This window comes from Myotis nattereri (genome assembly GCF_964212035.1).
Source record: "Myotis nattereri genome assembly, chromosome: 17".
NCBI classification, from domain to species: domain Eukaryota; kingdom Metazoa; phylum Chordata; class Mammalia; order Chiroptera; family Vespertilionidae; genus Myotis; species Myotis nattereri.
The window spans coordinates 35,808,154-35,835,919 of NC_138092.1; the positions used below are offsets into that span (position 1 = coordinate 35,808,154).

The window sequence follows — 27,766 nt, forward strand, 5'->3', positions numbered from 1 at the left end:
TACGATAAAGAATTTAAAATAATACTAAAGTAAATCATCCAATAAAGTAACTTTATGTGAATTGTCTTATATCAGTTTACTTGCAATTTCTCAAAAGCAAAACTCGTTCTTTTGTCCTTTTATGTTGTACAACAGCATTGAGTATATGCTAGATAAGCCATGATTGACTGACATGAAATTGAAATGACAGACCAAACAGACTGGACAGCTTTTTACAATGAAGATATGAAGTAAATACAGCTATGACACTGAAAGACTCAGAAAGGGCTATATTCACACATGAAAGAACACTTTACACATGTAAGCAATTTCAAAAGTACTATTAGCACAGGACAATTTTATTGATATATAAACATACCACCACTACCATTAGTGGTAACATTAAGAATTGAATATTTAGCCCTGGCCGGTGTGACTCAGTGGTAGAATGTTGGCCCACAGAGCAAAGGGTCTCAGGTTCGATTCCCGGTCAAGGGCATGTACCTGGGTTGTGGGTTCCCTCTCCGGAGCGCGTGCGGGAAGCAACCAATCAATGCGTCTCTCTCACATCAAGGGCTCTCTCTCTCCCCTTCTCCGCCCATTCCTCTTTTTCCCCCCAACTCTCTCTGAAAAAGCAATGGAAAAAAATATCCTCAGGTGAGGATAAGCAAAAAGAAAAAAAAAAAGAAGAATTCAATATTTATAAGAGACTAAAACACAACTGAGTGATTTTCTTTAAAGGAGCTTCATCAGCCAGGAATATAGCATAAACCCAGGACAGGGTTTAGCTGAGCAGGTTCAGCAGATGGATAGGTGTAAGGGAATCAGGAAAACTAGTACGTAAGGAGTCCACCTGGTGAAGCAGGGTCTAGAACAGCCGTGGGCAAACTACGGCCCGCGGGCCGGATCCGGCCAGTTTGAAATGAATAAAACTATTGAAAAAAAAGACCGTACCCTTTTATGTAATGATGTTTACTTTGAATTTATATTAGTTCACACAAACACTCCACCCATGCTTTTGTTCTGGCCCTCCGGTCCAGTTTAAGAACCATTGCGGCCCTTGAGTCAAAAAGCTTGCCCACCCCTGGTCTAGAAGGAAGACTACAAGGGGTTGGGCAGTACAGAAGAAACTACAGGGGTCATGGGGCCCTCACATGGAACCCTAAAGCTCAAAAGATGCAATATGTATGGTAAACATGACAGAAACTGAAACTCTCTGAAAGATGCTGGGCTCCCAAGCCTAAATTGAGATCCTCAAAAATAAAATATTTGAAAATATAGTCTTCTAATGAAACTCTTGGCATTCAACAACAAAATCCCGATATAGGATCTAAAAAGCACCCAAATAACCTCTATTATACCGACAAAGCACATAAAATGACCTTTCTAAATATTTTCCAAGGTAAAAGGCTTTTTAAAAATACAGATTAAAAATAATAAATTCACTTTATATAATTATTTACCTTTATTATTTGCAACTGAACTCCTTCGTCTGTTTGAGGACCTTGGAAACAGCCACAAATTGTTTCTATAATTCTATCAATTAACTTTTTGCCTGGTGTTGTACTATCTGGAGCATTGCCAGTCAAGTGCCCATAAGCAATAAGCTTCTGAAATGGAGAAAGAAAATAAAGAATCTAATTAAGCTAACTAATATGTCTACTAATTAAATATACATTAAAATTACAATATATAATTGAATATATATTAAAATTATTACATAAATCATTAAGGCATAGTCAAAGCCAAGGCTATACCAACTTTTCATGAAGAAGCTTTATTAGGCCCTAGCCAGTTTGGCTCTGTGGATAAAGCATCGGCCTGCGGGCTAAAGGGTCCCAGGTTTGATACCAGTCAAGGGCATATGCCTGGGTTGCAGTCTCGATTCCCAGTAGGGGGCATGCAGGAGGCAGCCAATCAATGATTCTCTCTCATTACTGATGTTTCTATCTATCTCTTCCTCTCCCTTCCTCTCTGAAATCAATAAAAAATATATTAAGAAAAGAAAAAGAAAGCTTTATTAGCTATAAACATGTGAAATTACTTACACTGCAATTACCATGGAAACAGAACAATAACCACAACAAAACCATCAGGTGAAATTTTGAGAAAGCCAGGCCTTAGAAGTAGTTGTCTCTGATGAATTAGAATAGCTTAATACTTTCTATCTAAACAGTATTAATACTGCTTTTGTGAAAGCTATCTTCACTCATTTAATAACCCAAAATCTCTTTCCAAATTAGATCTGTGATTAAGAAGAAAAACGAATTTCCATACATTGGCTACAATAAATCACTGATTTGTTAATTCAACATTATCAGTATAGCCCTTGAAGAAAGGGCTCAGATATTATAGTTTTAATTTTTCAAGAAAAACAAAGTGACAAATCAAATAAACTTATCCTTAACCTAACATTAAAAACAAATCAAAAGAATACTGTCTTTTCCACATGACTGAATTGTTAAATAGGTATAAATAGGTAAAATGAACCAACAGTGAAAACACCTGAAAAGAGTAGGACCTCTAACTCTGGAGGTTTGTCTTACAAATATGTAAGGGAATCCACATAAGTAAAACAGAATAAAAGATTTAAAAAATTTTCCTGACATAAAGGTCAGAGCTAAAGTCCAACAGAAAATATAAATACTAAGCTGTCAGTATTAACCTACTGTCTTATATAAATTCGCAGGCATTTAGTAAAACCATTTGCAAATAATGATGCATGTAACATCAGTGGCAGGTTCAAACTATGGTTCTTGTATTTCACTGATGGAAAAACAGACCAAATCAACACTTTCATTATTGGTAACCTTAGTAAAGATTCTGTGATTCACTAAACTAATGATTTTTGTTAACCTTAAACTAAAAACATTTTTGCAACTATTATTGTCTCTCTTGAATATAAGCAACCATTTGGTTTCTTACCAAGAAGCATAGTAAAAGCTATCATGGAAAATGTCTGAATTATCAATTGTGAGTAATGTTCAGAAACACATTCCAGTTGGATGGTTTTCACCTAAAGCCATTTTATACATACCTGTAAACAATCTAGAGATGTATTAACTATGCGGGGACATCTGGACTGGCAGGCCAATTCAAAGGGTAAAAAGTACTTGTCTGCTTCAATAAAATTTGCCTTTGATTTCACTGGTGGAAGGGTGCTTGATCCAGCTTTTGCTTCTCCATGAGGAGGACTACAGGAAAAAAAGGGGTCTAAATAGAATGCTACATTTATATATGGATGATAAACTCATATAAAAACACAGAATTTCAGTTCTAAAAGGAAGCTTGCTAAACCAGTTTTCATCTTCCCTTATTATTTCACGAGGACACCACACCCAGAAATTAAATGATTTGCTACAGATCAAAAACTAATAGCCAGAGCTGTGACTAAATGCAAGAAAGTAATCATTTACTTTAAATAAAGTAATTAGTTAGGTTACTAAATATTTAGTAATCTTTCTAAAAGCCTAAGCAAAGACTTTAAAACGTGTCTTATGGTATTTCAGAAATTCCCTTATATATTTATAAGTATGATTATAATTTTTTTCTTAAAAACCATTTTAAAAATTGATTTTATTTTAAAGATCACATGAAAAAAATTTGTCACACTAAAATATAGATAACTTTATTATTATTTTGGCCAAGACTGACAAGTTTGCAAATTATTTTTACTAAAAAAAAAAAAAAGAAACCCCACTAACCTCTGTTTTTCAGTCTCCACTTTTATTTCCTCTGTAAAAGGGGGGGGGGGGGGAGGGTGGAGGGAAAGCATACATTAGAAAACTTGACAACAGAACAACAATCATTAAGTAATCTCATTACAGGTTATATAAACCAATTTTTAATTTATGTAACAAACTGGGAAGCATACAAATTCAAAAAACAAATAAAATTCTATTGCAGCTAAATGCATTAAATTACACAGATTAATTTTATAAAACGATGCAAAAATATACATTAATAACAATAAGAATGGTATAACTGCAGATTTAATTCCCAAAGCATTTCCTTTTCTCAAAGTTTTTTTGTGTGTGAGTGTTTTTTGGTCAAGGAACTATTTATATGAACCAGAAGCATTAATATTAAGAACAGATTATTATGTATGCTGTATTGAAGTCAGAATATAAGGCACAGGTTGGGTGAGGGAAAAGAACCTCAATACACCGCTCTTGTGACGACTTCAAGGAGATTATCAGGCAAAATCTATAACTTCCTGACCATGTACAAATGATATTTAACCATTTTTTCTACTTATGACTATACAAGACACTGCAAAATACATATATCTAATTTAATGGGAAAATTTCCCTTCAGTGTTTATAAGGGGTCAGAAAAGGCCATGCAGCTCCTGCTTCAATTTCTTAGAATGCTGGGTCTCCAGACACCCACTCTTGGAACCCAATGGCCCTGATGTGAGAAGCCCCAAGCCACATGGAGACCACACGTAAGTGGTTCAGTCAACAATCCCAGCTGAGCCCAGCTTTCAAGTCATCACAGGCCAGGAGGCAGACATGTGAGTGAATGAAGACACCTCCAGAGGATTCCAGTTCCTAGACATTAGCATCTCCTCCAGTCACCTGAGTCTTCCAGCTGCGGCCCCAGACACTGGAACAGCAACATGCCCCATAGGAATTCCTGACACAGAATCTGTGAGCATAATAAAATGATCACTGTGTTACACCACTAACTCCGAGGTGGCTTATCACACAGCAATAAATAACTGGAACAGAAAGAGTTAAGGAGGCATGAGGAGGTTTGAAATAATGTGCTGGAAAATGGGAGAGAGATATGAGAAGCACAAAAGCACTGCCAGGAACATGAAAAGTTAGTCTCATGCTCTACGAGCTTGGATAAGGAAACTGTTAGCCCCGGAGCAAGGATGATGGGCCAGGTACAGAAAGTCACCAGGGCAGAAAGCCCTGGATGCCTAGCAAGGGGCAAAACAAGAACCTCCCCTAGCATATCACTGGTCATGTGGTTTGGGCCTGTGGTCTTTCATATTGCTGGTCAGGCGGTTTAGACCCCCCTGACCTTTCCTCCCTAAAGATAACATCTAGGCCTCAGCTGTATTTCAGCTCCAGGCCCAGAAAAGCAGCAAAACCAGAGAAATGGCACCATGGCTGCCTCAGGACCAGCTACACTGAGTAATGACCCCTTGGCACTGACGAATCGCTGGAGACCAGGACCTTCCAGGTTAAAGAGCACACCTGGAAAGCTGATGACTATTCTATTAAGACTCCCCTGAGACTTCCCCTAAGATTTCCACCTGTAATAGAGATAAACAGGCTGAGGACAAAAAACCCAGTATGCATTCTCCTTCCAAGGAGCACACCTGTGTCATTCCCCCACAGGTACGTATCACCCAATCTCTAAGGTGCTCCAAGAGACTTGCAACCAGGGGAGCAAAGGGCAGCAGGCAGCTATTCCTGGGCTAACCCCCCCGAACCTGTGTAGCCCTTGCCTTTGGATATCCCCATCTTCCATCTCCTTTACCTTAAATAAATTCATTTTTTTTTCAGTCACCGTCTGAGATGGCTATTTAGCCTGCCTGTGCAGCACCTAATTTAACCGTTCAAAAACAAGATGGTTAAGAAGTATTGTGCTTCACTGCAACAACAACAAAAAAAGATACCTAGGAATAAGCTTAACTAAAGAGGTAAAAGACCTGTACTCAGAAAACTACAGGATGCTGAAAAAGAGATAAAGATCTAAACAAGTGGAAGGATATACCGTGTTCATGGATTGATAGACTCAACATCATTAAAATGTCCATACTACTCAAAGCAATCTATAGATTCAATGCAATCCCTATTAAAATACTAACAGCATATTTCACAGACCTAGAACAAACTCTCCAAAAATTTATATGGAATAAAAAAAGACCCTGAATAGCCACAGCAATCCTGAGAAAGAACAACAAAGTTGGAGGGATCACATACCAGATATCTAGCTATATTACAAAGCCATTGTTCTCAAAACAGCCTGGTACTGCCACAAGAAAGACATATAGACCAATGGAACAGAACAGAGAGCCCAGAAATAGACCCAAGTCATTATGCTCAATTAATATTTGACAAAGGAGACGAGAGCATACAATAGAGTCAAGACAGTCTCTTCAATAAATGGTGTTGGAAATATTGGATAGATACATGCAAAAAAATGAAACTAAACCATCAACTTATACCATATACAAAAATAAACTCAAAATGGATAAAAGGACTTAAGCATAAAACAGGAAACCATAAAAATCTTAGAAGAATCCATAGGCAGCAAAATATGAGACATATCTTGTAGCATTACCTTTACCGATGCATCTCCTAGGACAATGGAAACTAAAGAGAAAATAAACAAATGGGACTACAACAAAATAAAAAGCTTCTCCAGAGCAAAAGAAACGATCAACAAAACAAGAGAGCCCACTGAATAGGAGAACATATTTGACAATGTTACATCCGACAGGGGTTTAATCTCCAAAATTCATAGGGCACTTATACAATTTAACAAAAGGAAGATAAACAATACAATTAAAAAATGGGCAAAGGACCTAAATAGACACTTTTTGAAAGTGGACATATACAGAAGGCCAAGAGACGTATGAAAACACTAGAGGCCCGGTGCACGAAATTTGTACACGGGGTTAGGAGGTCCCTTAGCCTGACCTGCACCCTCTCCAATCTGGGAGCCCTCAGGGGATGTCCTACTGACAGCTTAGGCCCACTCCCCGTGGTTCTCTGCTCTCTGCGGACCTGCCTGCTCGACGCCACCGCAGGCCTTGCAGTCTGCTCTCTGCGGGGGCCTGCTTGCCCCTTGGCGCTGTGGTGAGGGGCAAGCAGCGCCCTGCTGTGTGCTCGCCCCGGGGGACTGGGGCACTGCTGTGTGCTCGCCACAGGGGACTGGGACACTGCTTGCCCCTTGACACCACAGTGAGGGGCAAGCAGTGCCCTGCTGTCTGCTCGCTGCGGGGGACTGGGGCGCTGCTTGCCCCTTGCCCCCGTGGGGGGGGGGGGGCTTAAAAGACTGAGGGACTCCGGTGGTGCGAGGGGACTGGGCGCCGCCATCTTGTGCTTATGGGTGCCACCATCTTTGTTGCAAAGTGATGGTCAATTTGCATATTATGTCTTTATTAGATAGGATGCTCAAAGTCACTAATCATCTGAGAGATACAAATCAAAACAACAATGAGGTACCATCTCACACCTGTCAGAATGGCTATCAACAAATCAACAAACAACAAGTGCTGATAAGGATGCGTAGAAAAAGGAATCCTTATGTACTGCTGGTGGGAATGCAGACTGGTGCAGCCACTATGGAAAACAGTATGGTATTTCCTCAAAAAATTAAAAATGGAACTCCCATTTGACCCAGTAATCCCACTTCTTGGAATATATCCCAAGAAATCAGAAACACCAATCAGAAAGGATATATGCACCCCTATGTTCACAGCAGCACAATTTATAATAGCTAAGATCTGTAAACAGCCTAAGTGCCTATCAGATGAGTGGATTAAAAAACGGTGGTACACATACACAATGGAATGTTTATTGATTTGAGAGAGATGGAGAAAGATGGAGAGAGATGGAGAAAGATGGAGAGAGATGGAGAAAGATGGAGAGAGATGGAGAAAGATGGAGAGAGATGGAGAGTGAGACAGAGCGAGAGAAAGCGAGAGAGAAAGGCATCCTCAAGAAATTAAAAATTGAACTACCATATATGATCTAGCAATTCCACTTCTGGGTATATATTCAAAGGAAACAAAATCATTATCTTGGAGAGAGATTTGTACTTCCATGTTCATATTATCCATAATAGCCAAGATATACAACAATCTAAGTGCCCATCAACAGATGAATGGAGCCCTAGCTGGTTTAGCACAGTTAGATAGAGTGTCAGCTGTGGATTGAAGGGTCCCCGAGTTCGATTCTAGTCAAGGGCACATGCCCAGGTTGTGGGGCTCAATCCCCAGTAGGGGGCAATCAGGAGGCAGCTGATCAATGTTTCTCTCTCATCATTCATCTTTCTCTCTTTCCCTCTCCCTTCCTCTCTGAAAACAATAAAAATATATTAAAAAGAACCAAGACCAGATGAATGGATAAAGAAGATGTGAGATACACACACACACACACACACACACACACACACACGCGCGCGGAGTACTTCTCAGCCTTGTGGCAACATGCATGATCATAGAAGGCATTATGCTAAGTGAAATAAGCCAGACAGAGAAAAACAAATACTGCATGGTATCACTTTTTTATGTAATCTAAAAAACCAAAATCATACGAATAGAGAGCAGAATGGTAGCTGCTACGGGCTGGAGAAGGGGTGTGTGCTTACGAGGGCAAAAGGGAGAAGTTAGGAAAAGGATACAAATTTTCTGTTATAAGATTAATAAAGTCTGAGAATTTGATACATAATGTGATTAGAGTTGATAACACTGTGTTGTATAACTGAAATTTGCTAAGAGTAGAACTTAAGTGTTATCACCAATTTCATATTTTTTTAAAAGAAACAAAATCTCAAACCTAAGATCCCAACTTAAGAAAGTAGAAAAAGGGCAGCATATACTAAAGCAAGCAGAAAGAAATAATAAAGCCATGAGACGAAATTGAAAACAGAAAAACAATGTTAAAAAATGTCTAAAAATAAAAAGCTGTTCTTTAGAAAGATTAAAAAAAAATTGACAAACCTCTAGGAAGGAAAAGAAAAGACACAAGTTACCAATATCTAAAATAAAATAGGGTATTGCTAAAAACACCAGACATTAAAAGGGACTAATACAAACAATAATATACATATAAATTTGACAAGTGAGATGAAATGGAACTATTCCTTTAAAACTACCACAATTCACCCAATAAGAAATAATTTTGAATAGTTCTCCAACTATTAAATACACTGAATTCCTAATTTTAAAACAATGAAAAATGAAATCTCCAGGACCAGATGGTTTCACTAGATAATTTTACCAAATGTCTGTAGAAAAATTAACACCATTTATATACAACATCCTTCAAAAAATGCAATAGAACAGAACCAACCATCTTTCAGTAATTCTCCAAAATGACTAGCACAAAGAAAAAGAGGAGAGGCACCCACTACACAGTATGTTCTCTAGGTCTTTAGAAAACATGGAGTTGTTCCTTTGGCCACATACATGCGAATCTGCAAGAAAGGTGATATTGTAGACATCAAGGGAATGGGCACTGTTCAAAGAGGAATGCCTCACAAATGTTACCATGTCAAAACAGGAGTCTACAGTGTCACCCAGCATGCAGTGGGCAAGGTAAACAAACAAGTTAAGGGCAAGATTCCTTCCAAGAGAATTAATGTACGGACTGAGCGTATTGAGCACTCTAACAGCCAAGATAGCTTCCTGAACCGCGTAAGGGAAAATGATCAGAAAAAGAATAAAGCCAAAGAGAAAGGTACCTGGGTCCAACTGGAACACCCACCTACTCCACCCAGAGAAGCACACTTTGTGAGAACCAATGGAAAGGAGCCCGAGCTGCTGGAACCCATTTCCTATAAATTCATGGTATAAGTGTTAAAAAAATAAAAGACTTCCAAACTACTAAAAAAAGGACGAGAACATAGCACTTTTTAACTCATTTTATGAATTAAAAATTGGACTGTTGTCGTGTCCCTGGTCCTAGGAAGAAGCCACTCCCTTGGAATTTCCCCAATTATAGGACTGCCTTTGTTATTGATGGTGGAACTCCAGGGTAATTTCAGAATAGGGGCCAGCCTTGCTAGAAAGACTAACTATGTTGCTTAGAGCCATATGATCTCAGCCTGACCTCCAGAGAGGTGAGGAGGGCTGCTGATTTAATTCAATTGTGTGGCAAATGATTTATTCAATCATGCCTATGTAATGAAACCACAACAAAAACTCTGGACATCCAAAGGTGGGGTGAGCTTACTAGGTTGGTGATATACATTGATCTGGCGGAAAGGTGATGCATCCTTAGGACAAGAAAGCTTTGCATTTGGACTCTCCAAGGCCTTGTCCTATGGGTCTCTTAGGTGGTCCTGATTTGTATCCTTTATAATAAAACTGAAATCCTAAGTAAAGCACTTTCCTGAGTTCTGTGAATTATTCTAGCAAACTAGAACGGGTGGGTGAGAACCCTGAATTTGTAGCAAGTTGGTTATATAGAACTGTGGGTGGTCTGGGGACTCTGGAGCTTGGGGCTGGTGTCTGAAGTGAGGACAATTTTGTAGAGGACTGTGCCCTAAAGCAGTCAAATTTGACTTAACCCTGGGTACTTAAGTGTCAGAATTGCATTGCACAAACAAGGACAGTATAGAAAAAGAAAATACAGATGAATATCACTCATGAATATAAATGTAAAAATCCTCAACAGAATATTAGCTAATAGAATCCAGCAATCTATAAAAAGAATCATACACCATGACCAACTGGGATTTATTTCAAGGATCCAAGGCTAATTCAATATTTTAAAAAAATCAGCCAATGTAATTCACCATGTAAACAGGCTAAAAAAGAAAAGGCACAGGATAGTATCAAGTGATGCAGAAAAAAAATGCATCTGACAAAAATTCAACTTCCATTCACGATAAAAATCCTCCGCAATCTAGCAACAGAAAGGAACTTTTTCAACAGTTAAGAGTAGCTACAAAATACCTAAGTTAACCCCAAACTTAATGGTGAAAAACAATGCTTCCCCCCAAGATCTGGAAAAAGGCACAAATGTCTACTCACACCATTTCTATTCAACTTTGCACTGAAGGTCCCAGTCAGTGCAATAGACAAGAAACAGAAAAGGCATATAGACTGGAAAGGAAAAAATAAAACTTTTCTTATTCACAGGTGACATGATTGTCTACGTAAAAATTCCAATGGAATCTAGAAGAAAAACTCTTAAAACTTATAAGTGCATTTAATGAGGTTTTAACACACAAAAATAAATGAAATTTCTATACAGTATCAATGAATAACTGGAAACCAAACTTTAAAAAAACAATACTTTTATAATCATTCCTCCCAAAATGAAATTTTTAAGTATAAACCTAATAAAACATGTACAGGATGTATACTGGAAGAAAGAAAAGAATTAAAGAATAGGAGAGACATGTCATGTTCATAAATTGGAAGACTCAATACAATAAAGATGACAATTCTCCCTAAATTGATCTTCAAATTTAACCCACTGCCAACCACAATTCCAGCATAATTTTCTGCATATAGATAAGAGAATTCTAAAACTTACAAGGAAAAACAACCTAACTAGAATAGATAAAATAATTATGATAAAGAATAAAGTGGGATACACAATATCCCATTTTAAGACTTTAAAGTTATAATAATTAAAACAATGTGGCCGAAACCGGTTTGGCTCAGTGGATAGAGCGTCGGCCTGCGGACTGAGAGGTCCCAGGTTCGATTCCGGTCAAGGGCATGTACCTGGGTTGCGGGCATATCCCCAGTAGGAGATGTGCAGGAGGCAGCTGATCGATGATTCTCTCTCATCGATGTTTCTAACTCTCTATCTCTCTCCCTTCCTCTCTGTAAAAAATCAATAAAATATATTTTAAAAAAAACAAAAAACAAAAAAACAATGTGGTACTACAGAAAGACTAGACACAGAAACCACTAAACAGAATAGAGTTCACATACAGACCCACAGAAATATAGCCAACTGATATTTTACAAAAGGTGCAAGGGCAATTCAATGGGGAAAAAAAGGATAATATTTTCAACAAATGGGGTTGGAACAGTGAGACATTTAAAAAAGTTACTAAATTTGACTTTATCAAGATAAACACTTTTTTTCTGGAAAAGGCACTGTTAAGAAAATGAAGAGATAAGCTACAGAAGATATTGCAAATCACGTCTCACAAAGGAATTTATGTACATATATTTTAAATATATACAATGTGTATATTTTAAAATTCTTAAAACTCAACAGTATGAAAACAAATAACCAAATTTAAAAATAAGCAAAAGACTTTTAAGACACTTCACCAAAAGGATATGTGCATGGCAAATAATTACCTGAAAATGTACTCAACACCATTAGCCACTAAGGAAATGCCAATGGAAACAATGATGAGATACCACTATACACCTATTAAAATAGTTTAAAAATAGTTAAAATACAGACACCAGCAGGAGTTGGTAAGGATGTGGAGCAACTGGAACTCTCAGACACTGGTGGTGATAATGTAAAATGGTACGGCCAGTATTTTTTTCATCTAAATTTTTTATGGTTGACACTACTTCAAATGTCCCCCATTCTCCCACCCACTCCCTTTGCCCACCTCCACCTAGCCCCCTCTCCCCCTCTCCCAGTCCGCTCCACATTACTGTCTGTGTCCATGGGCTATGCATATATGATTTTTACCTAATCCCTTCACATTCCTTTATCCAGTCCCCCACACTCCCCTCCCCTCTGGTATCTGTCACTCTGTTCTATATATCATGCCTTTGGTTCTATTTTATTTGTCAGTTATTTACTTTGTTCATTAGATTCCACATATTAGTGAAATCATATTTGTTTTTCTCTGACTGGCTTATTTCTCTTAGCATAATAATCTCCAGGTCCATCCATGCCGTTGGCAAAGGGTAAGAAGTTTTTTTGTTTGCTTTTTTTTTATAGCCACTTAGTATTCCATTGTGTAAATGTGCCACAGCTTTTTTATCCACTCATTTACTGATGGGCACTTGGGCTGTTTCCAGATCTTGGCTATTATAAATACCGCTGCTATGAACAGAGGGGTGCATATATTATTTCTGATAGGTGTTTCGGGACTCTTAGGATATAGACCCAGAAGAGGCGTGGCTGGGTCAAAAGGCAGCTCCATTTTTAATTTCTGGGGTAAACTCCACACGATTTTTCACAGTGGCTGCACCAGTCTGCATTCCCACCAACAGTGCTCAAGGGCTCCCTTTTCTCCACATCCTCACCAGCACTTGTTTATTGACTGATAGTAGCCATTCTGACAGGTGTGAGGTGATACCTCATTGTAGTTTTAATTTGCATCTCTCTGATGATTAGGGACCTTAAGGATTTTCTATACATCTATTGGGTACATCCACTTTGAATGTTTCTTATAAAGTTAAATACGTAGTTACCATATGCCCAGTAATCCCACTTACCCTAGAGAAATAAAAACTGACAATCAAATAAAAATCTATACATGAATGTTTACAGTAGCTCTAGTCATACTGCCAAAAACTGAAACTCAAATGTCCTTCAGGGTGAGAGAACAACAAACTGCAGTAGATCCGTATAACATAATGCTACTCAGCAATAAAAAGGAACAGATTATAAAGAGTTATCAAGAGAGAATTTTATAAGGTGTTAGAACTGTTCTGTATCCCAATTATGGAAGAGGTCACACAAATCTTCACATGGTAAAATTAATGGAACTGCCCACCACCAAAAAAAAAAAAAAAAAAAAAGGCAAGTCCATTTTATTGTATTATATGTAAAATATAAAATTAAAAAGCAAAATAAGATGCTCAGGCCCATGCCTAGACTCAGCGAATCAGAAACTCCAGTAATGTGATGCATCTAGCTACATTTTTAGAATGCTCAACAGATGCTCTTGGTATATAGCCAAGAATGGGAACTGTTGTTCTCCTTTAATTTGATTTCTCCATTTCTTCTGCTACTTCTTTAGGTCAGGATCTCAAATCTCACCAGGCCTACTGACTCCCCATCTCCATTCTTCAGCTCTATTATATTAGTCCCAGACTGGCCTTGACAGGATAATGATCAAGCTCTTCAGCAAGGTGTACGAGACCCTCCAAGATATGGCCCCTACCACTTTTTCATCTCTCTTCATGCTGGTTCCTTGCATTCCCCATTGATTAAGAAAACAAACAAACACACACACACACACACACACAAAAATACCCAATAATAAAGCACGCTAAATCCAGAAAACTGATGTGCTATTTCACACCTGTGGGCTTTTGTTCAAAGTATATCCTCTGGCTGGAATTCCACCTCTAACACCAATTGGCCTTGCAGGTACTTTTCAAGACTGCTTCAGTAACATTTTCCGTCACTTTTAACTAAAAATCTTTTAGTGGTTTTGTCCAGGCTCACCATCACCTATAATACTGTCCAAAAGCCCATCTCCTACCATTCCTGCCTCACACTTAAGATTCAAAATGTCAATCTTCTGGGTAACTACCACACTTCATGTTTTTTTAGCCTTGGCTAATGTTGCTCCTCCTCCCCAGAATACTCTTCCTACCCATCTTTTCCTGGCGCATACCCTTCTGGGATAAACAGCTGTCATTTCCAAGAAGTCTTCCCCTACACTTCCAGGCTACGATAATTACACTTTTCTATTCCCATAACCTCTTCTCGTTATCACTACCATAACACCTTATTATATGATATCATTTCTTTCAATTGCTCTTTAACAGCAAAGGACACCCTTTCTAGCTTTATATTCCTCAGGCTTATCATAAAATCCAGAACAAATAGGTACTTAAAAAGGTTTCCTTGAAGAAAGCAACTAATGAGAGTAAATTTACTGGGCACTTAATGTACATGTCCTTTTCTCCAAAAGGGCCTACGTAACTCTTTGCTGATGACACCTAAACCTTTATTTATAGCTCAGTTCTCTCACCCCCCTAAGCTTTTGTCATGTTATAAACAACTGTGAACTAAACATCTTTACTTAGATGTCCCACATGTACCTCAAAATCAATTTAAACATAACTGATTCAATTTCCTTCCTCAATTCCTCTCAAATATGCTCATTTTCTTGTACCACCATTTTTGGTGAATGGATGAACAGCTTAAAATCACCCCATTAGAGAAACCTCAGAATCATCCTAAAATACCGTCCTTTCCCTCATTTCTCACATCAAAACAGTTATGAAGTCCTCTTAATTTGCTGAGATCTAATCTATCTGTCTTGGGTCTTGTTCTCAAGCCCTTGCTTCTTCAAAGCTGGGCTATGGCAACAGTTTATTAATACAACATCTTACTGCCTACAGTGTTATTTTTCATCTTTCTGAAATGCAACATCATCATTCCACTCCTTAACTTAGTGCCCTACTGTCTGTAAGAAAAAGTCTAGAGGAGATTTGAAGATGGTGGCAGAGGTAAATGCTTGTACTCGCCACCTCGCACAACCACATCAAAATTACAACTACTCTAAAGAACAACCATCATCCAGAACCGTTGGAAAGCTGGCTGAATGGAAGTCCTACAACTAGAGAAGTAAAGAAGAAACCACACTGAGACTGGTAGGAGGGACAGAGGCACGGAACAGGCTGGTCCTGCACTCACGTGTGCTGCTTTCTTAACTGAGAGAGATTGTCTCTGTGGAGGTCGCCCGGAGGAGTAAGGGGTCCCAGCCCCACAACAGACCCCCAGCCCAGGGTTCCAGAGCTGGGGAAAGACGTCCATCCCTACAGGCAGTAAGAACTACGGTCTGTAAAAACAAGTTCAGATTGGGGCTCAGTGACACAGAGGCTGCTGGAGACCCAGCCGTTCCTCTTAAAAGGCCAGCGCCACAAACTGAACTTACAAGGTCCCGCTTCCTCTGAGCTCCAGCACCAGGGTGAGGCTCCGGGCAACACAGACACATATGAGAAGGAACTGGATTGTCTACCCTTGGCCAGGAACTCGGGATGGCTTTCTCCCAGATGGAGGTGCTCACAGGGATCATTGTTCCTATGCTGAGACCTTCCTAGTCCCAGGGATGACTGGTAGCCATCTGTTTGCTCTGCCCTGGTGATTCCCTAAGATCCCACCTCATCCAATTTACAACTCCACCCAAGCTGTGTGCAGTGGCTTTTGAATATGAATGGCCTGTCCTTGCTCAGGATAAAATCTCTCCAACAAGCTGCAGCTAGGTCAAGGAGCCCCCAAACCTATCAATAAAAGGCCCAAGACCCAGCACCAGCACCAGTCTGCCTTGCTTCAGAAGCTGGGCCTCATCTGAGCACTTCCAAACCCAATACAAAGAGGAGGAATCTGCAGATCTCTCTGTGGCTCCTGCTGAGTGGCCCCAGGCAGTGGCTGACTTTGCACCTCCTTGGAGACCCAAGAGCCAGTGTACCCAGTGGTCAGTGTGAGACCATACCAGATTACAACTCTACATATCATTAAGCGACACACTCAAGAGGCAGACTCTGTGAGCACCAAAGCCCCACTGAAGCAAGTCCTGTGCTCCATAAGGGTGTCTCCTGCACAGCAGCTCTCCCACTGTAGTCGCAGCTGGTCCTCACAACCAGTTGGCCAATTCCTCCCAATGACAGCAATCAAGTCTCAACAACAAGACTATACTCACAGCCCACAAAGTGGTACACCTAGGGCTCCCAGCTCAGGTAAGATGTTGAAGGCAAGAAAGCACTCTTTAAAAATCAAGGACACCACCAACATATGAATAACTAATGTGTTTAATATTCCCAAAGATTATTTGCATTTTAAAATACATATTTACATATGCAAATAAATATTGAATTGGTATAATATAAGGACGACTTTTGAGGAGAAATTTCCCAATGATCGAAGAAGGTAAGGAAAGCAGTTCATCTAATTCAAAATTAACCAAGCTGTAATCAAGTTATAATGGAATGAGCACAAATTTTGGCTCACTTTGAGAATAACATCTATAACTCAACAGTATTTTATTTTGTGATTCAAATGAATTATACAAAAAGAAGTTGCTAAATGGCAGGTTCTATGTAATTGAAAAGACTTGGTATCGAAATCTAGAAAGGATGCAGACCCACGAATTTGTAAGACTAAGTCTATACCAATTAACATTACTGGACTTTCTATAGACATCTAGAAAACCTGTATTCTTCAATCAATTTTTCACACCACATGAATACATACATGGTGATGAAATCTTCTGGACCTAAACACATTTATTTGCTTAGGGTTCCTTTGAAGTGAAAACTAAGTGAAAACTAAGATATAGCAATCACTAAGGTTCTCTCAAAGTTTTAGATAATACTTAAATAGATTACCAGAGACATAAATTATAAATATTTCCTACTCAAAGCCTTGTTGAGACCAGTTAATTATTCTCCCCATTGTGAGGAATCAAAATGAGAAAGAGCATGAGAGTATATCTGAAAAACAAAACAATTTCTTTCCTATTGTCACAAGCTAATGAAGTAATGAAGCCCATAGTACAATCAAGTTCTGATAATTAAACAATGAAATATTCTCTCAATATATTTTTCAAAATGTTCTTGTATTTGCAACACTTTTTCTATGTATACCTATACTTATTTGTTCTAAAAACAAACAAACAAAAAACCACACAAAAAAACTACTACTGTAGCCCTGACTGGCTTGGCTCAATTGGTTGAGCATCATACCATGCACCAAAAGGTCGCCGATTCGATTCTGGGTCAGGGCACATATCCAGGTCTCGTATTCCATCCAGGTGCGTGCTGGAGGCAACCAATCAATGTTTCTCTCACACTGATGTACATCCCCTCCCTCCCTCCCTTCCTCTCCCATCATCTTGCTCTATATATAATCTGCTTTTCCACTCAGTGCTTTGTAGTATTCCACTGCACTGACATACTATTTATTTTACCAATCTCATATTGTTGATGATTTGAGTTATTTTCAACTTTTAACAATTATAAAGAAAACAAATAAATGTGTACATATTTATCTTCACAACATGTCTATTTTCTAACAATTATTTAGGAGTGAAATTTAAAGGGAAGGAGAAAAAAGAGTGAATAAACAAAGGAGACAGATAAAGAAAGAAATAAGAGAAAAAGAAAACAGAAAGAGGTGGGATATGACAAAAAATTTTTTAAAAAGATGTAAAAACTATGTCTGAGTTTATTAGCAGAGTTGCCATTATCATTTTAAACAAACTCCTATTACTTAAGTTTACTTAAGCTGAAACTCTTCCTTGCAATCTTAAACTAAACTCTCAATTGCTTTAAAATATGTCCTTATGAATCAATATTGTCTTCATATATGTATCAATGCTATAGAGATTCTGAGAGTTTGAAAAGGAGAAAGGGAGGAACAGAGTTTAAGACAGCATACTTTGATGGATTCATTAACTTTTAAGGGCAGCATATACCACATATTACTATCAAAAGTAATTTTTCTTCTTATTTGCCTTCAATAGTTTTCTCCAATAGCCATAAAAATGGAACAGAGAGAATAAAAATACTTTCATTTCATATATGTAAACCCACATCATTCATCATTGCATTTAGAAAAAAATACATTCTCATAATGTAGGTCTAATGTCTGTACATGTATCTTCCAGCAAAATAGCTGTAGACACAGAGTTAGTATTTACTTTAAGCGTCCCATGTCTAATCATTATAAAATACTATTTTGGACACGTGTATATATTTTAAAAGCTTAATTATTACCTATTAACTAGTAGGTTACTATTAACTATTAAAAGTTAATAGGGCCGAGACCGGTTTGGCTCAGTGGATAGAGCGTCGGCCTGTGGACTGAAAGGTCCCAGGTTCGATTCCGGTCAAGGGCATGTACCTGGGTTGCGGGCATATCCCCAGAGGGAGATGTGCAGGAGGCAGCTGATCGATGTTTCTCTCTCATCGATGTTTCTAACTCTCTATCTCTCTCCCTTCCTCTCTGTAAAAAATCAATAAAATATATTTTTTAAAAAAAGTTAATAGGTAACTTTTATCAAAGATGCTACACCTTATTTCCATTCTTCGCTATTATTAGAAGATACATGTAATTCCATTTTCACTTCTAAAGATAAAAGCACGTTAGAAATTACAATGCATTAAACACACTCTCAATTATCACATAAGAATTAACAGTTAGGGGATAGAAGTATCCTAACCTTTGCAATAGAAATTGACAGGATTAAAATCAACTGGTATAAATACGGATGTAACAAGACAATAAAAACCAGAACTTCGCTGGAGATCCAGACCAGAACTTGGCTGGAGACCCTGGCTAGAGATCCTGGCTAGGCTGCTGATCAACTGAACGCTGTCTCTGTGTCATTCCTTCTTCGCCGACTCCGTCCACACCTTTGGGGACCCCTGGACCTGCTGGGGTCGGACCCCAGCATCTGGCGCCCGAACAGGGACCCCTAGGTAAGCCCCACTCTCGGGATGGATAGGACTCCACCGTAGGAAGAGGGTGGATAGTCTTCGCCGACTCCGTCCACACCTTTGGGAACCCCTGGAACAGGATTCCCCTAGGTAAGCCCCCTCCCCCCCATTAAGAACCCCACACTCGGGACGGATAGGACTCCACCAGGGTACTGCAGACCCCCCTATAGAGGATAAGCTGGGTAAGAAGGTGGATAGTACAGAACTTAGATTGAGAAGATGTGCCATACTGAGTCTAAAGAAATAAGACTCTGTATTGATCTTTTAACACATATGCTTGCTAGCAGAGGAATTAAGGTTACTCCCAGTCAAACAGAATGTTTTATACAAGAAGTATGTCCATGCTTTTCTTAGGAAGGAAAGGTAAATGTAAAGGCATGGGAGGAGGTAGGCCCAAGGAGCCTTATCCTTAACCCCACTGCAGCCTTTCCACCCCGGGAAAGTGCAGGATTGGCAAGCTCTCCCTGGGGTGATAGATCAGGACTCAGGTAATAGCGGAAAGCGCCAATCCTACTCTTAAAATGGATACAAGAGAGCATTTGGGGTTTTTCTTTTTAATACCTGCTTTTAAAAAATAAAAAAGGGGGAATTTGCCAGAAGCCGGTCCATCCTTGCTGTTTCAAGGGACCTGGCGTATATAGCATACTGTTCTTAATATGTTTGCTCCCCTTAGTGCTATGTGTTTTAACGAAGGTCACCTCTCAGAGAAAGGTTGTTTCCCCAGGTAGGGATTTTTTCCTGAAGTTAGGGAGGGAATAAAACCCCTTAACTAAGTGCCAGGTGGGTAATTAATCACTTTAACTACGAACAATCATGCTTAAGCTACATAATCTCTACTCCCTGGAATGGAGATAAGAAACGCCCTAACCTTTGGAATAGAGATTGATAGGATTGGAATCAACAGGTATAAATACAGATATAACAAGACAAAGCACACAGAACCTAGACACAGAACCTACACAGAACCTAGAGACAGAAGAACTTTGCTGGAGAGAACATGGCAAAAGATCCTGGACAGAAACTGGAGACAGAACCTAGAGACAGAACCTAGCGAGAGAACATGGCAAAAGATCCTGGACTGAACCTGACTACAGAAATTGGCAAGAGAACCTGGCTGGAGAACCTAGCAAGAGAACATGGACACAGAACCTGGCTGGAGATCCTAACCAGAACTTCGCTGGAGATCCTGAACAGAACTTGGCTAGAGATCCTGGCTAGGCTGCTGATCAGCTGAACGCTGTCTCCGTGTCATTCCTTCTTCGCCGACTCCGTCCACACTTTTGGGGACCCCTGGACCTGCTCGGGTTGGACCCCAGCACTTTGATATAATGGACTAATTCGGGTGAGGGGGTGTCCATTAAAGCTGAACATCTATTATATAATAAAGGTTTCCCAAATGCATGTTAAAAAACTGACAAATTAGTTTACCTGTTTTTACTTATGTAGACATATTTGTGTAATTAAGATTAAGTATGTATGAAAAGTTTAATTTCACAGAAAAGTTTTCTATATGTATTAATTTAAAATTTATACTGAATAGGTCTAATAAATGCATGCATTCACCAGTCACCTCAAGCAAACAAATGCACATCACTGGGGCGTGTCTTAGCACATGCGTTAAAACTGCTGCAGAAAGTCATGCCACATGACAACAGAACCAATTACCTCGAGATGTCCTGTGATCACATGCTAATCATTCATGGAACATTGTTTAGGAAAGGTTACTCTTGAATTTAAATATGTAGACTGTAATTGTAATATGTAATATTTATGTTGGCAAAATTACTATAATGTTTTCCCCTAACACATGGCCTTATTGTAGTGTTTTTTCCAACATATGATACTAAAATTTGTTAAAAATAAGCGAATTAATAACAAAAAAATAACCTGATAACTTAATTATAAGCAAATCTTGGTTAGAAGTATTTTAAAATTAACAGGGTGTTAATTAACACATGACATACGGACCGAAAATTTTGTCTGTTAAATCTGAAGTTGTTAAATTGAGGTCTGAAAAATCGAGGGTTTACTGTATTTTGCTGAATTCAATGATCAGTTCTTGTAGTTTTTTGGTGGAATCTTAGGGTTCTTTATATACAGTACCATATTATCTGCAAATTATGAGTTTTGCTCCTTCCTTTCCAATTTAAATGCCTTTTATTTCTTCTTCATGTCTGACTGCTGTGGCTAAGACTTCCAGTACAATGTTGAATAAGAATGGGCAAGTGGATCTCCTATGGGGGCCGGGGGAGCACCAGTCAGGTTCATGGGTAAGTGGGTGAATGGACCCTGCCCCAAAGCCACACAACTCTTCACAGACACCCCTAAGGCTGCCCAGGTCTCTACAGCTTGGCCCAGGCAACCGACTCCTCAGCAGAACACAAGCTCTGCAGGGCTGTGCTACAGGGAATCCAGAGTGTGAGGCTATTGCATTCCCCTGGCTGATGCTGCAAGGAAGGGAGTGCTCCACCCAAGAAAGATGGCATCTGGTGTGGGAGAGTGACTCAGCACAGGTATCCTGGCAGCTGTCCCTTCAGTTTGCTCCCCAGGCCATAATCCCAGCCTCTCTTCAGGGGACTCTATTTTGATCCACCCTTTCTTCAGAGCCCAGGGTGAGTGGCTGCAAACAAGATTTTATGCTTTGGACCTTTAAGAGGGAGCATGTGTCTCTAACAGACTCCAGTCTCTTCCTGAGGACAGAATCCCTGCTGATTTTCAGTGTTATGTGGGTGTGTCTTCCTGGCTTGGCCTTGAGACCCCACGCTTCTCAGGGGGAACCTTTAAGGCAGCTGAGATCTCTCTCCAGAATGTCAACCTCCTTGAGAGTGGGGCCAGCCCTTTATGCGTCTCTGCCCTTCCCACCAGCCTCGATGTGGTCTCTTCTATAAATCCTTGGTCATAAGACTTTTCAGCTAGTCTTCAGTTGGTTATTCAGGTAGCCTGCTCTGTATTTTAGCTGTAATTCCAGTTTGGTCCTGAGAGGAGCTGAGTGAAACGGGTATCTACTCCACTACCATCTTGGATCATCTGCTCTTTCTCTTTTCTGTCTATGGAGACCCTTCTTTCCCGTTTTGTAATTTGTTACTTGTAAACAGTGCTATGACTAAGGGTGCAGGTTAGAATGGTTGCAGTTAGCCAAAAGGTGTTCATATTCCAACTCTGCCAAACACAAGCTGTAAACCTCAGTTTCCTCATTTGCAAAATGCAGATAATAGCACCTGAGTATACAGGGTTCTTTTAAGGACTAACTGAAATAAAGCCAAGAAAGTATTTCACTGGCATGGAGAACTTGGCATACAGTAAAAACTAAATCAATGCTAGAAATAGTCTTCCTTCTACTGTGCTTAGTAATTAAATAGATCAATTTTTTTTGAAGAATACATCTGTTTGTGTATGTGTATGTGTGTAGAATAAAGTCTGGAAAACAATACCTGAGAAAAATAACAATGTCTCAATGAAATAACACTTCATATCAACCAAGATGGCTAAAATAAAAAAGACAGACAGTAACAATGTTGCCTGGCAAGGAGGTATGGGAAATCTTAATATATTGCTGGTGGGAATGTAAAATTGTGCAGTCACTTTGGAAAACAACTTAGTTTTTTTAAAATTCCACTCCTAGGTGTCTATACAAAACAGATAAAAATTTAGGTCCACATAAAGACTTACACATGCAGGAGCTGCCATGATGTGCACAGAGAAATGGCACCATGGACTGGCGCCCACAAAGTGACACTCAGCTTCCCCCAAGTGGGACATAGGCCCATCCACCACCCTGGAGTGATGGCCCACCAAATTGCAGCCGACATTGCCGAGACCCCATGATGCAAAATGCAGTCCACAGCCCAGCCCAGGCCAAAAACAGTCGCTGTGGGCACCAGGTAATGACATCACATAGCAACGCCCAGCTTCCTCTCCCTAGCGACGACTAGCCTCCTTACAGTTTCTTCAGCCCAAGAACATGACTTGCTTTATAGCCACGTGCAAAGATTTTACACTTTAACAAAATGTCTGTGAAGCGTTTTCCTGTGCCTCATCTCATTTGATCCTCACGGAAGTCCTGACGAAGGTAGATAGGAGACTCAGTGGAATCTTATTTTCTTTTCATTAGCCGGAAAATGGAGATTTAGAAAGTTTAGAAACTTGACCAGACTGAAAAGAAGTAAGAAATGGTGGACCTTGAAAATGACTTCAAGTTTTCTCACTGCGCAGAATACAGTCAAACACTGCTGCAGTTAAATATTTTACCTTTTATTCTCCCTGCATGATCTACAATAATAATCTGCTTCGTGTTGATATTACTGCTGTGTTGCTGATAATTATCTGAAAGAGAAGTTGGTGCTGGAAAAACTTTAGCTACATCAGAAAGCAGGTCTAATTAAGCAAATTTATTCTATCCTATCTAATAATAGACAAACATGGTAATTGACCGTACCTTCACTACACCTCCCATTGGCTAATCAGTGCAATATGCAAATTAACCACCAACAAAGATGGCGGCTAATCTGCATACTGCAGACATGGTAATTGACCGTACCTTCACTACACCTCCCATTGGCTAATCAGCACAATATGCAAATTAGCCACCAACAAAGATGGTGGCTAATTTGCATACTGCAGGACAGCATGAATGTGAGCCGCCATCCAGGCCCCTGTGTGCTACCCCAGAAGCCGCCTGCCTGCCGCCCGTGATGGATCTGATCCCAGGCAGCAGATGGGCCCCAGAAGCCGCCTGCCTGCCGCCTGTGATCGGATCCATCCCAGGCCGCAGGCGGGCCCCAGAAGATGCCTGCCTGCCACCCATGATAGATCCGATCCCGGGTCGCAGGCCGGCCCCAGAAGCCCCAGATGCCGCCTGCCTGCCTGCCACCCGTAATGGATCTGATCCCGGGTCGCAGGCTGGCCCCAGAAGCCCCAGATGCCACCTGCCTGCCACCCATGATGGATCCGATCCCAGGCTGAAGGCGGGCCCCAGAAGATGCCTGCCTGCTGCCCGTGATGGATCAATCCCCGGTCACAGGCCGGCCCCAGAAGCCACCTGATATGGCAGTAACTCTATCAGTAAGCACTCTGAAAGTCAGTGGCATAAATGTACCAATTAAAAGACAGATTCAAGGGCGAATCAAAAACAAAACCCACTTTAAATATAAAGACACATATAGATTAAAAGTAAGTGAATTAAGCTGCAGCCTGTTTTGCTCAGTGGATAGAGCATTAGCCCGTGGACTGAAGGGTCCCAGGTTAGATTCCAGTCAAGGGCATGTACTTTAGTTGATGGCTTGATCCCCAGTCCCTATCAGCATGTGCAGGAGGCAATCAATCAATATGTCTCTCCCTTTACCTTCACTCTCTCTAAAATTCAATGGAAAAAAATCCTTGGGTGAAGATTAACAAAAACAAAGTAAATGGATTAAGTAACATTAAAGAGATAAGAAAAATATATTCCAAATTTTGTTAGTTGTATAATGGTTATGTTTAAATTATTAACACCTAAGAAACTGGGTGAAGGGTACATATAATATGCTGTAGTATTTTATAGTTTTTTTTACATGTATGAGATTTCAATTTAAAATATTAAAAAATTAAAAATTAATAAAATATCAATTGAAATGTATCTGCATTACATGAAAAATCTCCTAATTGCTTCTAGCATAATTTATTAAATTGTGCTAAAATTTACAAGGGTTCAATTAAAAGATATCTTAATTCTAAATGATATAATAGAAAATATATAATAGTGCAGTTATAAGCAATTATCTGAAAATAAAAATTTAAAGAAATGAATTTAAAGAAGGGATTAGCCAAAGAAAATATATGCACAACCCATGGACACAGACAACAGTATGGTGATGGCCAGAGAGAAGTAGGGGGCAAGAGCTGGGTAGAGGGGGCAAAAGGGGGAAAATAGGGACATCCTATATAATAATAATAATAATAATTAAAGGCTAATATGCAAAATGACTGAATGGCAGAATGACCAGTTGCTATGATGCGCACTGGCCACCAGGGGGCAGATGCTCAATGCAGAAGGTGCCCCCTGGTGGTCAGTGCACTTCCATATGGGGAGTGCCACTTAGCAAGAAGCTGGCTCATAGCTGGCTCATGGCTGGCCAGTGCACAGGTAGTGGCAGGAGCCTCTCCCACCGCCATGGCAGCACTAAGAATGTCCAACTAATGGTTTAAATCTGATCCCTTGGGGTCCTAAGCCTTTAGCTGGACATCCCCCGAGGGCTCCCTGGCTGCCAGAAGGATGTCTGACTGCAAGCTTAGGCCTGATCCCCTGGGGAGTGGGCCTAAGTCGACAGGTGGACATCCCCCAAGGGGTCCTTCCCCCCCGCACCCCCAGGGCACAAATTTTTGTGCACCGGGCCTCTAGTATATATATAAAAGGCTAAGTTGACTTGCGCATGCGCGATACATATAAAGCTCTCGCTGGCACCAATTGCATGTGTGTTTCAATCTGTTATTGTCGATCGTGAATTTGGTTGACACTTCTATTATAGAGAAAGGGTGAATAGCAATATTAAAATATTTCTTCTAATTAATGTCCTTTCAATGTGCATGAATTCATGCACCAAGCCAGTAGTTTAGCAATAAAAAATGGAATACTGACGCATGAACCTTAAAAACATTATGCTGAGTAAAAGAAGCCAGACACAAAAGGCAACATATATATGACTGCACTTATATGAAATGTCCACAAAAAGGCAGTCTAGACACAGAGATTATTAGATGTGTAGACATAGGGGTGGCAAAGGGATTAACTATAAACAGACACTAGGGATGTTACTGGGGTGATGGAAATGTTCTAAAACTAGATTATGATGACAGTTGCATAACTCAATGAATTTAGTAAAAATTGTTGCATTTAAGCCCCAGCCAGACGGCTCAGTTGATTGGAGCATTGTCCCATACAACAAAAAGGTTATGGGTTCAATTCTTGGTCAGGGCACATACCTAGGTTGTAGGTTTGGGAGGCAACCGATCGATGTTTCTCTCTCACAATGATGTTTCTTTCTTTCTCCCTCTCTAAAATCAATAAAAACATATCCTCAGGAGAGGATTAAAAAATTATTACATTTTAAATGGGCAGATTTTATAATATGTAAATTATACTTCAATTAAGTTTGTGTGTGTGTGTGTGTGTGTTTTAAATAAAGTGTATAGTGTCACGGGTGATCTTTCTCCCAGTTTTTCTTTTGAAATGACCTGAAAACAAGTGGAACAACAAATGGATGTCTGTCTCCCTCTCCCTCTCTCCAGTCAATTTTTAAAAAAAGTAAATAGACTGAGCAACGGCATAGGGACTCTCCTCTGAATAAAGTGCTTGGCCTTCATTCTATCTTCTTTGTCAGCTTATACTTGTATTTATTATTTCATTTCTTAGCAAGGCTCAGGACAGATGAGGGTTATTCACAGTTGATTACGTAAGGTCTCACTGTATACCTTTTCACTTTCAAAATCGAAAGAAAAGAATTAATTGTCCCACATGGAGTTTTCTACAGCTACTTCATGTCACAGTATTTTAAAGACTGTTTTTACAATCTTTTCTGAATGAGAAGATAACATAGGATATATAGATTAATGTAGTTATATCAAGTCTAAATCTAAGCAAAACAAAAATAGCGAAAGTAGAACACAAAACTTTCAAATATTTGGACCCAGGACACTTTTTTAAAGAAGTTTTTCAAGAGACTCATGTACCCTAAAGTCTCAGAATAACAGCTTTTGAGAATTATGAAACAGAGACTAGACAAAGATATCATTTGTTTGTTTAAACATATACTGGCACACTTTGTAGCTATTACAGGTTTGGTTCCAGACCACCACAACGTAAAGTGAATTATTTCAATAGAGCGAGTCACACAAATATTCTGGTTTCCCAATGCATATGAAATCTATGTTTATGTACTCTAATCTATTAAGTGATCAACATCAGTATGTCTAAAACAAAACAAAACAAAACCAATGCATACACCTTAATTAAAAAATACTGTATTGCTAAAAAAAAACCCCGCTAACCTTCACCTGGGCCTTCAGCAACTCAATCTTTTTGGCAACATTAACTTACTTGATGCAGGGCTGCCACACACCTTCAATTTGTTAAAAAAAAACAAAAACAACACACACAAAACAAAACAACACAGTATTTGCAAACCACAATAAAGCAAAGCCCAGTAAAATTGTGTATTCTTTAAATGTAAGCTCAAACAGACCATACTGGTTCTGAAAACTTAGGATAAAAGGAACTTCTCCTAGTTTTCTAGGTCTGCCTTAACAAATTAACTACAAACTTGGTGGCTTAAAACAACAGAAATTCGCTCTCTCAGTTCTGGGGCCAGAGTCTGAACTCTAGGTGTCAGCAGGGTCATGCTACTTCCAGAGCTCCAGAGAAGAATCCTTCTTGCCTCTTCCTAACTTGTGGGGCCTCTTGGAGTTCCTTGGCTATGGCAGCATAACTCTAACCTCTGCCTGCACTTTTACCTGGCCTTCTTCACTTGTGTGTCTGTGTTCCATCCTCTATTTATAAAGACACCAGTCTTTGGAATTAGGACCCACCCTAAGTCCAAAATGATTTCACCTTGAGATTCTTAGTAATTACATCTGCAAAGATTCTATCCCAACAAGGGACCAGGCCAGTTGTGGATTGTAACTAAAACTTTGTGAAAGGCTTGTTTTCTGCGGAAAAAACTCAATAAAAAA

At 39.5% G+C, this 27,766-nt stretch overlaps 1 protein-coding gene and 1 pseudogene across 2 annotated transcripts in view; one reads left to right on the plus strand and one right to left on the minus strand.

Moving 5' to 3' along the window:
* The window catches only part of ARFGEF1 (ARF guanine nucleotide exchange factor 1), a 100,334-nt gene that overhangs the window by 65,165 nt on the left and 7,403 nt on the right, over positions 1-27,766 (minus strand). Inside the window, exons 2-4 of the mRNA XM_081111628.1 lie at positions 3,684-3,714; positions 3,017-3,173; positions 1,443-1,589 (exon numbers count right to left, since the gene is read on the minus strand). Coding sequence (XP_080967754.1) covers positions 1,443-1,589; positions 3,017-3,173; positions 3,684-3,714 — 335 coding nt within the window. The remainder of the gene's footprint in view (positions 1-1,442; positions 1,590-3,016; positions 3,174-3,683; positions 3,715-27,766) is intronic.
* Positions 9,043-9,523, plus strand: LOC308533524 (large ribosomal subunit protein eL21-like; annotated as a pseudogene). Its single transcript has one exon. The product of its transcript is annotated as a large ribosomal subunit protein eL21-like (transcript).